The sequence below is a fragment of the Mustela erminea genome, chromosome 18, assembly GCF_009829155.1.
Source record: "Mustela erminea isolate mMusErm1 chromosome 18, mMusErm1.Pri, whole genome shotgun sequence".
Classification (NCBI taxonomy): domain Eukaryota; kingdom Metazoa; phylum Chordata; class Mammalia; order Carnivora; family Mustelidae; genus Mustela; species Mustela erminea.
In genome coordinates this window covers 29,976,716-29,993,194 of record NC_045631.1, presented here as the reverse complement: position 1 = coordinate 29,993,194, position 16,479 = coordinate 29,976,716, and the positions used below count along the sequence as shown (strand labels likewise).

Here is a 16,479-nt window from a genome sequence, read left to right as displayed (position 1 = left end):
GAAGTGTTCCTTCCCTCACTCTTCTGAAATAGCCTGAATTTCAGCAGATATATATACATAGATATCTATCTATCTATCTATATATGTAATATTAAATTGATCGTCCCTGCATCTGGGTCCCTGAGCTGATTTGACTCTAATTTACTGTGTCATACTGTTTTCCCAGGTTGGATGTAATTGCTGGTCCTCTCTAGGTCTCCCCGCTTCATGCTAAGCTCTGGAAGGAAGGTTAGAGCCAGGATCCCTGGGACCTAGTGGCCAGGCAGACTGCAGGCATGTAATTCCTCCTTGCTCTGCTGGAGACATGCTGTAATAATTCACAGCTGAGGATTTCTCCTTCCATGAGCAGGAACGGGGTTATCTTTCCATGCTAACCTTTCGCATTTGACCATCTGCATTGATTTATAGTGGGCCCTACTTTCAGAGGGCACAGAGAATCAGAGCGGGGTCCTCAACTCTGTTCCCAGGAAGGCCTTGTCTGCCCAGCTGCCATTCTTCAGAGCCCATGAACAAGGAGCAAGTGGCTGGCTGTGAAGAGGGACCCGTGAAAGTCTCCACTGTTGACAGCCGGTTGGCATTACGGACCCAGCATCACTGGGCACCCAGTGTTGTAGGAGAGTCTTTTTTTTTTTTTTTTTTAAGATTTATTTATTTTTAGAGTGAGAGCATGCGTGAGTCGGAGTGTAGGGGCAGAGGGAGAGAAACAGACTCCCCACCGAGCACGGAGCTGGACGCAGGGCTGGCTCTCAGAACCCTGAGATCATGACCTGAGCTGAAATCAGGAGTCAGATGTTTAACCCACAGAGCCACCACGGTTGCCCCTGCTGTGGAGTTTTTAATGAAGGCAGATAGAAGCATGATAGGGACAAGGGGAGGTAGAGGGAAGAGTTGGAGGAATGATGACCTTGACCTCTTTTTTCCCTCTGGCATCAGCCTGTCAACATGGCCCCTCTACTCATTCCCTTTTCAGTTTCTTTACATTCTTTAAAACAAAAAACCCATAAAACCCAGTGTGATGAATGAACACAGGCCTGCCTTCAAAGGATATCACAGGGGCTTCTGTTCCTGGCCCTCCTGTGTGCCGGGAGCTGGGGGTTGGGAGTGGGAGCCCTGACAACAGACAGCCCAGACTCCCTTCTCCTTGGCCCTAAAGTGCCCTGTGTCTTGAGCTTTGTTTCGGCAGCACAGTACCGTCAGCTGGACTGGGCGAGGACAGGCCCACCGTTCCTGGTGCCCTGTCTTCAACAGCCCACACTCTGGACATGTGCTAGGGGCCGTCAGGTTTTCCCGTCCCAGATGAAACCTGGCAGCGGTGTATCGTTCACAAGGTAGATGACTGCAGTTGTCTTGACGGCTGGCCCTGCCCCTTGATGAAATGTGAGACCCACCAAACCAAGACCACGGTCTAATAGCTGGGACTTGGCGGAGCCCCGGCTTGTCCCGGATACGTGGGCTGAGCTCAACTAGAAAGGATTTTGTAAACAGTTCCTTCCTCTGAATCAGTAATCATCCAATTTTCAGGTCTTAGAGCGAGACACTCCCAGAGGTGTCTACTCCCCCCGCCCCAACAAAATCTCGGGCTCTAGCTTTCTGGGGCAGGTCCAGTGACCCTGCGGACATCGGCACTTCTGTACTTTCGAGGCTGTTCTTCCCCACCCCCAGGGACCAATTCCGCTCTCAGCCCAGCGCCTTCTGGCCACAGTTGGGCAGAGCCACAGGCAGACCGTGTGCCAGTGGGAAGGTAGACTCCTCCCTGGGTTTGCTTTAACACCCTGAGGTACCCATGAGCTTTGGATCGAGCTCCTGTAGGTATGGGCCTTTGTTAGGGTCTCTGGGGGTAAGATTCCCTGGGGTTTCCTGGCTCCGCCATCAAGGTCTTTCATCCCCTTGCCAGGCAGAAAATCCTCCTCTAATCCAACTCAGAATGCCTCCCACTGTAAGTCAAACGCATTTCCTCTTGCTGGCCTCAGTGAGATTCCCCGCCCTTGCTTTCCCGTCCCCCATGTCTCAGAGTCCTTCATCCCGGCCCAGCATGACTCAGTGCACTGGGCCGATGAATTGGGTCCTTTTGGAAATCACTTCCCGATTTGTATGAATTGTGTTTTCCTGTATCACATTTTCCTAAATCTGCCTATGGCACCTGTCTTACTGGGCTCTGCCTACAGAACTATTTTAAAAAATATGTTTGTTTTCAACTCGACCAGTTACAAAGTGCTTTCTCTCTCCCATCCTCACGGAGCCACCGAGAGGCAGGCGTAGGCAGACCACGCTCACGTGGTACAGATGAGGACCCCGGCAGCCAAGGGGCTTAGCCCGAGGCCCACAGCCAGAAGGTCAGGGCTGGGGTCCCACTCGGGTCTTCTGACTCCAAGTCCAGTGCTCCCTTTCTCTGCACCACCGCTGCCTCCCTGAGCATACCAGCTGCCTGGACCCGGAAAGTGCAGGGGACGCTGGGGACTGGCAGCTGGGGGTGAGGGAGAAGGAACTTGCCCAGAATTAAACCACTGGTAGGGTGCTGCCCAGAGCGGCTGGCAGGCATGTGGCCCTGCTCCTCACAGCGAGACCACACACTGCCCACTTAGTGCTCACGGCTTCTGCGAAGAAATGCCAGGGTGTTCGCAAGATGGTGTCCTCTCCTGGGACAGGAGTCGGGGTGTCCTGATTCGTAAATCTCAGCACCGTGTATTCAGCAACACATACCGAGACCCTCTCCCTCTCAGCGCGCACACGCGCGCGTACACACACACACACACACCCAGCCGAGCAGTACCCAAGGGACCCTTGCCCGCTGAGGGTGCTGTCCCATCCCCTCTTCCTGTCCCATCCCCTCTTCCTGCCCCATCCTGGTCTGGGGGACTGTTTCCAGCCCCTCCAAAGGAGGCTCAGTGCCTGGGGAAAGGAACCCTCCACCAAAATCCTTCCCCAAGCATTGCAGCTCCGGGGCTGCTTTCTCGGCCTGCCTGCCTCTCGCTCAGGTCACGCCCCTCAGAAGGAGGGAAAGGGTCCTCAAATGACTCCCCTTCCGGTGTAGCCAGCCGGTGTTGCCAGCCAGTGTTCAGTAAGAACTTCCCAAAAGAAGAGGACAACCTTGTCCCTAATGCCCTCCCCCCACCAGACAGCAGGAACAGCTGCTGACAAGTTTGCATGCCAGGTGGCACTCCCCCCTCTTCGCTGGGCAGCCAGGGCTGTTTGCTTGCTGTGCATGGGTGTCTGGATGGGCTGTCTAGGGACCTGAACCTGCTTTCCGGAGCCTGGGTCTTCTCCCTACAGAGAGATGAGGAGGGAGTTGGCGGCTGCAGAGTACTGAGGCCTGATAACTACCACCCCCCAACCCTGTCCACCCCGCCCCCACCCCCTGCACGGAGCCAGTTGCTTGCTGCCTGTCCGCTGCGCCCTCTGGCGGGGACCCGAGGCCTGATCTTGCGCCCCTGGCTGGGGGAGAGCCACAAGGTGACTTTGAGCAGGGATCAGGCCCTATGAGGAGAGAGTGTGTAGCAATATGGGACTTGGGGTTTCCAAGCTGTATTCTCATCGGATGCCTTCTTCTCAGGGTCATTTGCTGACAGGTGACTGAGCAGGGAGAGGTGTTGTAGGCTAAGAGGGGCTGCTAACTGTGAAATCCCTTCAGACCTCCTGGGCGCATAAGGACTGGGAGAGGTAGCTGGGATGGGCAGATCCCACTGGCCCTCTTAGCTCCTAAGCACACAGAGGGGACTGTCTCTGGCCAGCATCCTTCTGTGGGCCTGCTACATCCTGTCTCCCAGGTTGCTGCTTCTGGCTGGATGGGTCTCTGGTTGGCTTTCCCTCCTGAAAGGAGCCAAGATCAAAACCCCCTTCTCCCCAGCCCTGAGGTAGGTGGGCCTGCCCACCATCTTCTTGCATCTTCATCTGGCGAGAGGAATAAGAAGCCAAAAAAATCTTCCCATCTTCCACTGTGGGGTCCCTCCTCTAGCCTCTCTTTACCCTGAAACAGAATTGGCTAGTTACTGTGCATAGTGGGGGTCAGCCACCTGGGTAGACCAGGAGTCTACTGTCTGAGCTCCATTTTCCCTAGCCCAGAGCAAAAAAAAAAAAAAAAAAAGTGTTAGACCAAGATAATTCCGCCTTTGAATATCTCAGCTTGATATTTGCCTCCATGAGTGAGAAAGGCCAAATGTTATCTGCAAGTTTAATCTTCTGTATTCAAAATTCCTGCCCCCTTTGTCTGCTCTTGCATTCGCAGATCAGCCTTTCACTTGCTCTAAGCCTCTGTGGTTTTTTTCTCTTGAAACTGTTTTTTCCATTGCCAGTTGACTCATTTCTCAGCTCCAGCTTCCAAGGGACCTCACCTTCGAGCCTCCTGCCTCCAGGGCACCTGGAGCTATCAGTTTCCCTTTTCTCTGCTCAGTCAAGGGCCAGATGCGGCTTGGTTTGATCTCCTTTCTGTCTCCGTCTCCTGCCAGCCTGGCTTGGGCGCGTGGTCAGTCTCTTCCCACCCCGGGCGCACGCCGGTAAAAATCTATGCACATCTGGCTCTTCGAGGCCTGCCAGAGGTGGGGGGCTGCAAGCACAGGTCCCTGGGGCCAGACCGTGGCCAAGAGCAGGGCTGCAGATGTTGAAAGCAGCTGGTCACAGGTCAGAGAGGGAAATGCCATGGGAAGCAGAGGGAGAAGACTGTAGTGAGAAGCATCCCCTTGGAGCCAAAGTCATGGAAATACGTAGCGTCCAGATTGTCTGGTTCTTCTGCGTGGGTTAGCTGTAGTCCCGAAGTGGCTGGCCCCAGCCAGACTCACCTTCAGCTTTCAAAATCAATGAGAACCTACTTTGGCAATTAAAAAAAAAAAAAAAAAACCATTTTGGAGAGAAAAAGTTTAAGCGACTAAGGGGAAATGAAAGATGAGACCAAATTAACCTGGTTGCGGCGGTGGCGCTCACTGAAGAAGGAATGATGGAATTTGTTGGGGGGGGTGGGGGGTGGCGCTACGCCCAGGCAGTGTCTCCTCCCGCTGTCTCTCCTCACCACCACTCTCAGGATCTGTGGCTGTGAAGGCGCCTCTCTGGAGCACAGGTGCATTCCGAGCTCTTTATCTCAGCCTGGAGTTTACAGGAGGCTGACTAACAAAAGCAGGCATTTCGGTCAGTTATGCTTTAGCTGTAAATTGATTCAGTCGGTATGCTTTGCATTCATACTTCTTTGTCTTTTTTTTTTTTTTTAAACAAAAGGAAAAAAAAGTTTAAACCCCCCCTTTCCTTCTACCGCAGGAGGTGAGTGCGTGGGTGTCCTGTAAGAACCATTGGCATTCACCCAGCTTCGGCCCCAGCCTCCAGATTTCGCCATCCCCCACCCTACCCCCTCCCTCCATCCCCTGCTCTCCACCCCAGAAGGGGACCCCTCGCCACCATCATTACAGTTACGTTAAGATGCCCAGATTTTCCATGACATATCCCATCCTCCGACCACGTTCAGTAGTGACGACTTTCATACAGGGATGTAAATGGGGGTGGGGGGGAGGACGTAGCCAGTGGGGAGGCGGGAAGTGGTTTTGGGGCGGGGGGCTGGAGAATGGAGATCTTTTTTTGTTTTTTTGCTTTTTTTAAACAAATTTGTCATTTAATGGATCCAAAAACAAGAAAAAGCGAAACCAAAAAAAAAAAAAAAAAAAAAAAAATTAAAATCCCTTCCCCAAAAGATTTTTTTTTTTTTCCTCCTGGACACAAATTGCTTTGTTTCCTGTCACGTTTTAATATCAATATTAACACAATGTGTAGTCTAAAACTAGTTCCTTTGTAGTTTGCATGGGATGTGAATGCTGTCTCAACGTGCCCAGATCTAGACAAGACTGCATGAGCACCAATTCAGATGTGAAAACCAATCTTTCTCTCTCTCTCTTCCTCTCTCTCTTCCATATATATCTCTATTTCTCTTGTGATAATTTGGTGGGCAGTGAAGCACCTCCGGTTGGTTGCTGTAGTGTGTTGAATGATTGTTTTTTTATTCTATTTTCGGAGCTCCGAGCTTCTTAGTAGTAGCCTGGGCTGAGTATTCTTGAGTCCCTGCTGATGTTTTCGCATGGCCTTGGTTGAGTGTTAGAAGTTGGGCCTCAGCTGTTTTTCTCGAGTGTTTGGCTTGTAATGACCGGTGCATGCCTGGCTTCTGGCCTCATACCCAGCTCTATTCTCTGCACACCAGTCCTGAATAGCTACAGTGCTCAACCGAATTTTGGCGCGCCCGCTTCCCCGGCAGGCTCCAACCCCGCGCGGCCCGGAGGCTTCCCGGGGGCCAACAGCCCAGGACCTGTCGCCGATCTGTACGGCCCTGCCAGCCAGGACTCCGGAGTGGGGAATTACATAAGTGCAGCCAGCCCACAGCCGGGCTCAGGCTTCGGCCACGGCATAGCTGTAAGTACCTCCCGCCCCTCCCCTCCTTTCCCGCCTGTCTCCCATGGGAGAATGTGCCAGAAGAGCCCAGGGTTGGGGGCTGAGGAGAGGACAGTGGGTCCCGCCCCGCCCCCATTCACTTCCGCCAGCCACCCGGGGCTGAAGCTCCACTGTTTGGATGTTTCCTGAACAACCTGTATGTGGCCATGTGATGATGGAGTGGAAGGAGCCTGAGCAGGTCAAGTTCAGATCCCCAGTCCATCACCTTCAGCACATGCAACCTTGAGCCCCTTATGTAATCTGTCAGAACTTCACTGCCCCGGCTGCAAAACGACAATTAAGTATGCCTCCCTCAAAAGATGGTGTGAGAATTAATGGAAATGGGGTATGTCACCTGCTAGCACATAACAGGCCCTCAGGATGGGCCCCCCTGCTGGACGCCTGCCTTCGGGAGACAGCCATGTGGGCTGGGACTTGAGGGGCTCGGGACCCTCCCACCTCCACCTCAGGATAGCAGCCTTGGTCAGTCTAGTCCCTGGGCCTGAGGTCCAGAGGTAGCACTTGGCCCCGGGACCTGGTGTGGGGTTCACGCCTCCTCCCGGGCGGTTTCCTCTGCTAATGTTTCTTACAGTTTCCAGGTTCCAAGTAAGTTCCCATTTGCGTTCTTTAGCCGCAGCCCCGCGGAGGCCAGATGCATTTGATATTTGTAATGCTCTGTGGTTCTATAATCTGACTAATCCAGGCAATGGAAATTTGCTTAACAGATTTGCATGCTGTTTTCAGATTGTATTGTTCTTCCCCTCCTGGTGTGTGTGAGCATGAATGTGCCTGAGCCCACTCGCTCCATGTTCCTTCCATTTGGGAAACCGAAATTCGGCCACCCTCCATTCTAGTCAACCTCAGCATTTTGTAGGTGGTTTGGTTTGGGGGCTAAGATGGGAGTGTCTGCTGTTCCAGGTCCCGGCCTGGTCAGGTGAACCTTGCCTCAAGGGCTGAGCTGGAGAGAACAGAGCAAGTACAGTGTGGGGCACTGGCTCCCTGCCCACTCCCCACCCCAGCACTGGACGCCATGCACAAACACACACACGCACGCACGTGCACACGCATGCAAGAATGCACACATACAGTCCAACATGCACGTGTGTGCTCTTTCCCGTACTGTCTTACACACACGTGTATACACACACACACACATGCACGTGGCCATCACCCCTGGCCAGTGCAGTCTGGGTCCTTGCTCTATTCCATTCCCAAACCAGTATCACTGAAGTGAGGAATCCGACGAGTCAGATCCCCGCAGGTGAACTCTAGCACCGAGTCAGCGGTAGCAGTATTCCGTTTCAAGCTGCCCTGTTTGGGAGACCGTCTGTCACCACCCAGAGCACGACTCGCTTCCATTCACAGCGCCTGGAAACACAGACCCGATTTGTTCTTGAAAACCTGGGTCTCTTGACCTGTGGGCCGTGGCGCTTTTCTGAAATGACCACACGTGGCATCACATTTTGTCTGCGCTGGGCTTGCTCTCTCCCCAGCTAGAGCTGTCGGGACTGTGGGCAGAGACACTGGGATCCTTGCCCTCCAGGGTCCGGGGCAACAGTGCCCAGCATTTTGGGCCAAGGCCTCTCTTTGCCCTCAGCCACCCCCCACCCCGGTGCACCTGGCTCTCGATTACCCCCTGGGCAAGCAGAAGGGCTTGGGTTAGGGTGTGGGGGCCCCTTGGGGCGCAGTGTCTCAGAATTACATATTCATGCTGGCAACCACGGTCTAGTCCTAGAGATAATTTCCTTTCCCGGAATATGACAATCTGTTCCCGTGTATAGCGTGCTGATGACCTTAACAATTGTGCAATTTTAGGGACCTTTGATTGCAACGGCCTTTACAAATGGATACCATTGAGCAGGTGCTTCTGTTGCCAGCCCACTCTGAGGTACTACCTTCTCTGCCCTGTGTCCCCGCCCTGCCGGGCACGTCGCACCTGTGTGCGCCCCGGCGTGCAAGTATGCACAGGCCCTGGCCTCATCGCGCTAGCGCCTCTCCCTCCTCCTCCCCGACCCCTTGGCAGCGGGGTGGGGGCCAAAAATCCAGTCTTTTACTCTCTCATCCCTTTCTCCAGCTGTAATCATGACCCCTACCTGTTTTGTTTTGTTTTGTTTTTTCTTGATTTGATTCTTTTGATCCCTTATCTTCTCCCTACCCCTCATCTCTCTCTGTCTTGAAATTATGACCAAGAGTGTAGGAAACTGGAAGGTGATCTCGTGTGCTAGGTCTGTCCCAGGGGGACAGAGGTAGAAGAACTCCAGGCTTCGGCCAAGCCTGGGGCCTGGGCCAACCCCTCCAGGGTCCCGCAAGATGGCTTTTCAGGTCCCTGGACCCTTTCGGTCCCCCAACACTCTCTGGCTTTGGCTCCTGGGGTTCATGCAGTCATACAGCCAGACTCTATCTTTTACTGAAAAGAAAACATTTTTGCCAGTAACTACTGAGTAATTATCCAGATTACCGCACGAAAAGCAAATTAAATTAACGACATCACCTGCGTAACATGGATTTGGATCCCTGCCAGTTTCCTAACCTTTTAAACTGAGCTCAAGTTAATTAAACATTTTTTTTAAATCACTTTGATGGGGATATGGAAGGGGCGGAGTGGAGGAGAAGGGGAGGCTGGGGCAGTCAGTGAAAGAGCCTCTTGCCACAGTCTCGTTGGAAAAGAAGTATCTGTTGCTCTTGGGAAGAACCCCAAGAAGGTAGAGGGGTTCTCTCGTGAAAGCTGAGTGCATACTGTGTTAGCGCGTTAGCCTGGGGGCTTGAAACATGGGTCTGTCTCTCTGGAAGGGAGAGGGTAACAGCTGAGGCTGGGCCTGGGTTCCCACTGGGGTGGAGCATGCTTCCCCCCCGCCCCCCACCCCGGGAGCTGGGACAGATGAGAAGCAAGGCTGGAGACAGACTTGCCACTTTGGTTTGCAGTTAATGGGACAGCTCTCTCACAGAGCGGGGTCACTCTAAGCCCCAAGTTAGCCAGGACTCTCGAGGATGAGCCCAGTGGAGAGGACCAGATTGAGTTGAGTTCCATAGATCTCTCTTGGATTTCTCTACTGTTGCTGCTAAGGAATCAGCTCAACTAATGCAACTGCCTCTCTTAACCAAATAAAGCCCGTGTGTGATTCTCCCCACCCCTCACCTCCACTTCCCTTCGAGCACTGACCCCAGCCGTTGCTGGCCAGAGCCAGAGGCCACTAACAGTTTGAAGGAGAGCTACTCACTACTAATTAAGCTGGGTTTGGGGGCCCAGGGGAAGTAAAGTTTCTCTGAGCAAAGGGGACTGAACTCCCCAAGAACTCTGGGGATTGGAGGTGGTTCCAGCCCTTTGTGGAGTCAGATGAGGAGGGGATGGAACAGGTACTGGGCACAGCAGGTCCCTGCAAGGTCAGACCCCGAGGCTGCCCTGCACTGCAGCCCTTGCGCGCTCTTCCTCCCCTGGAAATGAGGGTGGGGTAGGGCTTCCCACCACAGCCCGCCCTCTCTTCCACGGCCGCTGTGGGAGCTGGGGGCGGGGGGGCAAGGCACCCACCCCATCCTCCTCATCCAGCTTTGGACCCGGTTCCCACAGAAGGGATATCACATTTGAGAGATTGATGGTAGCACCCCACCCCCAAAATGGGATCACATGTTTGAACTGAAACACGTAATTTGTCCATAACTGAGGTTTCCTTCTCTGACATTTAGTGCCCTCCACAAAGGAGGCGCCCAGGCTTGATTCAGGGAGACTCAGCAAGTCTGTGTGAGTCGCGGGGCTCTCTTTGTTTACTGTAACCAAAGCTGGGTTATGTGTTGCATATGTTTTCCTGACTTCCAGCCCCTGATACGAGATAAAATTTTTTTTAGATTTTTTAAATTTGCATTTTCAGTTATTGGCAGTCCTTGACGGTATTTGATAAAGCAGCTTTTTTAAACATTTGGCTTTGAAGACCAGAAGTTTAACCAGAATTAAAAAAAAAAAAAAAAATCCCTTGTCAGTTTGCAATTCACCAGTGGAGCCGAACACCCAGCGTGGCCACATCTGCTGACCACATTTCCTGTCACTACCCACCCCCAAGAATTCAACAGTGCCGTAGCAAGTCAGCAGAATAGCAACTCCGCAAAAATGAGTGGCAGGGCTGTCCGCTCCCCAGTGTCGGGCGTGGCGAAGATGCCCGATTTTCCAAGCAGTGATCCCAGGAAGCTGTTAGCCCCGCCGTTTCCAATCATGAGTTCAGTCGCCCGTTGTAGTCCTACCCTGAAAGCGCTAGTTAACAAGTGGGACTCAGTAGGACATTTGCCTGACACATCTTTTCTCTCATCCCGCTTCCCACTTTATGTTCTCCTCTGGGCGTCCGTGACCTTCCGCACCCTGCAGAGCATACCTGGATGTCCAGGCAAGACTGGGCGAAGTTTCTGAGTGGCCCTTTGTTTAGGTGATGTCATCAGACCTGGACCCCCACCAGCCTCACTCCCCATCCCAACCAGAGGTGGCTCACTTCGGATCGAGGGTTGACTACATCTCATCATCTCACGAATCTGCTGTAATATAAGACAACAGCTTTTAAATGTGTATATAACCCATGATTTTTGGTTTGGTTTTGTTTTTTTCTTGATGGTTTCCAGTCCTCTTCTCTCCCCCACTCCCGCCCCGCCCCTTCTCCTTTTAAATCTCTTTGAATCACATTTGGTAGTGATTTTGACTTAGTCTGGTAGTCATATAGCTTTAATATCTAGTTAAAAGCTAACCATAGTATAATTGTTATATTAAGGTATTATTTTTTTCTTAAAAAGATTTTTTTTTTTTTTTGCTTGTTTTGATTCTGTTCTCACTTTTAAAGGATGCTGAGATGGTAATATTACTCTCAATATTTTGGTATCAATTCTGAGACTGTATGGCTTTTCCAGTGGAGCGTGTACACCCGCGGAAGCAAAGTTGTGGAGCGGGAGGTGGGCATCAACTTTCTCCTTTGCGTCGTATAAGAAGTGAGATGTAGTAGGCTAATTAACAGACTCTATAGCGGTTCTTTTTTGTGACGTCTCTTTGTTAACCTAAGTATATCTATTTTCGGCAATAAGGTAAGGACGACCATGTTTTGAGTGTCCTCCTTTTCTATAAGTGCTTTTTTTCTGTTGAAAGAGGTGATATTATAAGGTTTTTTGAAATTGTGAATTCTAAAAAAAAAAAAAAAAAAAAGCGTTGTAAATACAATTCCATTAACTACATAGAAACTATTAAGAAAGAGAGAATCAAAAAAAATATTTTTGTGAGGGAGTCGGTCCCAGGCAGTTCAATGCTCTGTGGAAGGAGGGGAAGGCATGATAACCCAGTCAGTTCCCAGGAGGAAGGACACCCCCGCTGCCAGGACGACCCCCGGGAAAAGTTAGAACACTGTTTAGCTCCTTCTGTCTGTGTGATAGACCTAAGAACTGTATTAGTGTCATACCAGCATATTAACCTCTCGTCTGTGCACAGCTTCAAATGTTACCGTCTAGTTAGATTTTTATTTAAAATATGAAAAACTGCTTTTCCCAAGACGTTTTTTAAAAACAAAGCTACAATTTTAATATTTAACATATTTAAAGTTTCAAAGCACACCTGTTTGGCTTGGGTGGGGAGGGGGTGGGGGGACATTCTTTTTCAGTCTTAATTTTTAAATATTTGATCATTTTCTATTGTCCAACCATTTCAGCACCTCCAAAGGTCCCTAGGACACTTGGCCTCTCTTTGCTCCCCTGCCCCCCACTGCCCCCCCCCCCAGCCCCGGGGAGCGGGGGAGGGGGGGCCCTCGGGCCAGGGGCGGATAAGCCTGCATTAATAAAACCTTTTCTCCATTCACTTCCTATTTACAAATTAGGAGAGCAACCTTTTTTGGTTTATATATTTTTTTTAATACCTCAGTGCTGCAAGTATCACCAGAGAGGCTATGGAAGAATTTTTTTTTTTAATTTATTGTAGATGTAAACAGAATTTTAAAAATAAAAAAAGTATAAACATCGCTGCACTGTGACTGGTGGGAAAAACTGACAGTTTCCTGTTTGCACATGTTTAACATTTGGCTGTTATAATATATGGTCCTCGGTTGGGGAAAGATACTTATGATGAAGGATATTTTTTAATTTAACTTTTTTTTAATATTGGTAATAGGTCGGCAACAGCAACTCTAGAAGTACAACTCAATAGATGGCATTAAAACATATTGTAGTGTGGATATATATTTTTTTCTTTTTTAAAATGTGATATTGATGTTTTATTAATATTTTTTAAATTGTTACGTTTATAAATTTGGTACTTAAGGCACAGCCAGTATGAGACACTGAATGCGACATTTATTATAAAAAGCTGCTGCACTCCTATTTTTATAAATTTTACTAACAAAGTAGACTAATGTAGACTTTCACAGACGTGGTAGGGCAAAAGCATCTTCAAACAAAAGGCTCCAAAATGCTAACTCAGAAAGAAAGAAAAAAGCCTTTTTCAATTCTAATTAAACAGCAACAACATTTAAAAAAAAAAATCTGTTTTTCCGATTAAATGTTAGGTTGTTTGGTGAGGGGTTTATTGTTTTGTTTTTTGTTTTTTTCTTTCTTTTTTTATTTCCAAACAACCAAGTTGAGTAAAATGCTGGGCGCTTTTAAAATATCAAAACTTGTTCGAGTGGTAAAATAACAAAATAGAGAAGTTTTATTAAAAAAAGAGAAAAAAGACCATAAATTCCCAGAAATTCAGTGTCTAGACTAGGGAATTTATTTACTCTTTTGTCCATGTTGGTGATGTACTGTAGGACCCTTCCTTTCTCTGCACCCCCATCACCTCATAGAAGACTCTTTGTTGATCACTGTCTGTTAATAATGTATAAAATGGCTATCTTGTAAGCGTGCTGTCCTCGTACTAGTGTAGTGACTTTTTTTCTTCTCTTTCTTCTAGTACATATTGATAGGTATAACGTAATTAAGGTTTAAAAAAATTAGACATAGTTATTCAGATTTAGGACCAGTAAGGATAGAACTTTCTCTTATTTATGGAAGAAAAAATGCTAATAATTTTGGGGCAGGTTTTTCCTTTCGATTATTTTTTTTTCAATTTCAACTTTTTATTTTATTTTTGCTGATCTGATGTGGTTTCAACTAACCCAAGGTCTCATGATGTTCAAATGCCGGCAGAATCTGCGGCGTTTTGTAGATTCCCACCCCCCCCCAACTGTGAAGGGGTGTGCCATACTACCTTAAATGCTAATGCTAGATATGCAAAACTGGATTTTTTTAATTTATTTTTTAAAAGAGGGAGGCATGGTATATTAAAATGATTTTACTAAGAGAAAAAATATTTTTTTAAGAATGCTCAGAAGAAATTGATAATCTGTGTGAATATGTTTTAGATGTTTATAATACCTTTTGAAGAGACCCAGTAGCCCATAGCACAAATCTCGTGGAAATCTGATATGTTTTAATGTGGCTACCTAGGTTAAGGTTCACGTTAGTCCCCCCACTCATCTAGAAGTCCATTTTGAAAGATTTTTGTAAATTATTTTAGCACTGATGTTCAGCCTTGTCTTTGTTTCAGTTAAGCTCAATGGCGACCATGGGAACCACCTTTTCGCCTTCCCCGGGGGAGAAACCCTCTTGGCTGATGGCTTTTCCCCCCCGGAATCACGAAATAGCCACCGGGTGACTTTCTGGCTTCCAGATCCATCTGCCTGGGACCCCCGAACTCCTCTCCTCCCAAGCAGAGGGGAGTGAGTGGCATTAGCTCCCGGACCCATTCCTGGTTCTACCTGGACATGGAGCTGACGGGGACGGCCAAGCCTTTGGTCCCCTCCCCAGGAGCTTTCTCAGCCCTGGTTTGTGGCCTTCCTCACACCCATTGGGAAAACCAAACAGCCTCGTGTTCTATCCCAGTCGCTCATTGGCTTAATTCAAACGAAGTCCCGACAGGCCTTTTTACGTTTCTCTCCTTCATAACCGTCATCCTAATTTGAATCTGTAGCTTGGACTTTAAGGTAGCATGGCTCTATTGCTGTCCATTTCCTGTTTCACTGCACAGCAATTCACAGCCAGTGAATGTTACACACATCTTGCTAGACTAGTCTAAAAATCATTGGGTAATTGTTGGTTCTAATGACCTGAAAGGTGTTCAGTTTTTGTTTTCAGGTGTTTTTGGTTTTTTTTTCTTTTGGTTTTGTTTTGGTTTTGTTTTAGGGTTTTTTTTGTTTTGTTTTGTTTTTGTTTTTGTTTTGACAAGGGGGGTTTCTTTTTCATTTGGGAGATTTTGGGAAAAAAAAATGTTTTTTCGTTCCAAATAGAAAAACAAAACCTATTTTGATCTTTAGTGCAAACGAGGGCTAGGGACTTAGCCACCACCACACCACACTGCTTCATCCTGCCGTTCGCTCACTGCAGCATAATCAAGAATAAAGCAATATAGTTTACTACATTTTTTATTGAAGGTCAGCCATGCTTTCTGTATTATATTGCATATGAAATTGTTTACAAAAGAAACACTAACTCATACTTCTCTTTATCAGTTGGGAGTGGCGCGCAGAGACAGAGGGAGACTGTGCCAGGGGGGTAGGGGTGCGGGGCAGAAAGAATTTTCTTTCTTCAGTGTGCTTCAACAAGCCAGGCTACCTTCCAAGGAAGATAAAAGCGGGGGGCAGGGGAAGGCAGAGGGATGGAGGCTGGCAAGCACACTGAAGAGAGACACTGGTGGGCTCTTCTGCCCTCCCCTAAGCAGAAAAGCAGCAGAATCAGCTCAGCCCGGTCCTGGGCACAGACACTACACAAGGAGACGCTGTACGTTAAGCAATACTTTAATACTGTAATATGTTTGTTTTTTCTTTCTTTCTTTCTTTTAACCAAAAAGTAAGTAAACTCAAAAAATATATATATAAATAAAACCCACCCCTCTGGGGAAGCAACCTTAACTCAAATACTTGGCTATCAAATAATCAGAATGTATTGTCTCAGACAGGACTTCATTTCTTGGAGGCAGGGGCGCGAGGGGGGAGGGGGAGGGGGTCTGAGAGCCAAAAGTTCCAGAGCCTCCCTAGAAGGCTCTCAGCTACTGTATTCTGTACATACTGCACCATCCTGTGTGGAATCTGTGAGTGTCCTCTCGAGTGGCGTGGGCTAGCCAATCTGCCGTTCATGGTGTATTGTAAACGCGGAATTCCATATGTAATAGGATGCAAGTCTAAGCGTTTCATGTGGACATAAATGTATCTAAATAAAACTTTCCCTAGCACTGTGGCTGACCTCACCCTTACTTTTATACTTTAGTATGAAACTGATGACAACTTTGGTAGTGAGTATTTTTTTTATATATATACATATATATGTATCTATCTATCTATATATCGCAAGCATCTTTCAGGTCTTTGTGTGTGGCTTTCTTAAAGCCCTGTTGTAAAAAATTACTATGTGGATGGCAGTCTCTCACATCACAGATGTGGAAAGTATAATTTTATATTTGTATTTTCAAATAAATAAGTTTGTGAAAGGTTTCCATCCTCTACTGTGGTCCAGAAATCAATGTGTTTGTCTGACAAAAAAAAAAAATAAATAAAATACAATAAACTGTTTTGAACAGAGTTGTCTGGTGTTCTTTCACTTGCAGGGGAGGGCTGGGGGGTGGTCCCTGTTGCTTGGTTTTTTGGGGGAAAGTGTCCCCAGTCATACCTGTGTCCCCTTACCTCTCAGTGCCAGTGCTGGCCGCAGCACGTCCAGTGGAGAAGAAGCCCTTCCGCTGTGGAACATGTTTATGAAGAGACAAGAGAGTGTCGAAGAAGCTAAGTGGCTCTCCAGGTTGCTGGCCTCTGCTATCAACAGCCTGCAGGAGAAAGCACAGAACCAATTCCATAGCACAGAACCAATTCCATAACCCTTGAGTAGGAGTCTGAAAGGTTATGAGGAAGCCCAGCCTTGATCCTCAAGTTCAAAACCTTGCTTAATGAAGAGAATTTTGTAGGATCACAAAACGAAAGGTGTAGAAAGAAACAGACCATCTATGATACTTCTGCCTTCATCAAATCACTGAGAGAAAAGAAAAGAACTGACACACAGTTCATTGGGGGCAAGCGCCAAGGCTTGGTGGTAGCAGTCAAGACATGG

At 48.4% G+C, this 16,479-nt stretch overlaps 1 protein-coding gene across 5 annotated transcripts in view; it reads left to right on the top strand.

Annotated features, from left to right (window-relative positions):
* The window catches only part of MSI2 (musashi RNA binding protein 2), a 388,920-nt gene extending 372,965 nt beyond the window's left edge, over positions 1 to 15,955 (top strand). For 2 of the 5 annotated variants that reach the window (XM_032320056.1, XM_032320057.1), the window contains 2 exons: positions 6,170 to 6,378; positions 10,748 to 15,955. In XM_032320056.1, the coding sequence (XP_032175947.1) occupies positions 6,170 to 6,378; positions 10,748 to 10,789 (251 nt within the window). In that variant the 3' untranslated portion in view covers positions 10,790 to 15,955. Of the gene's footprint in view, positions 1 to 6,169; positions 6,379 to 8,211; positions 8,285 to 10,747 lie in introns of all 5 variants that reach the window. The other 3 variants (XM_032320055.1, XM_032320058.1, XM_032320059.1) reach the window with 3 other exon arrangements.
* The last annotated feature ends 524 nt before the right edge of the window (positions 15,956 to 16,479 follow it).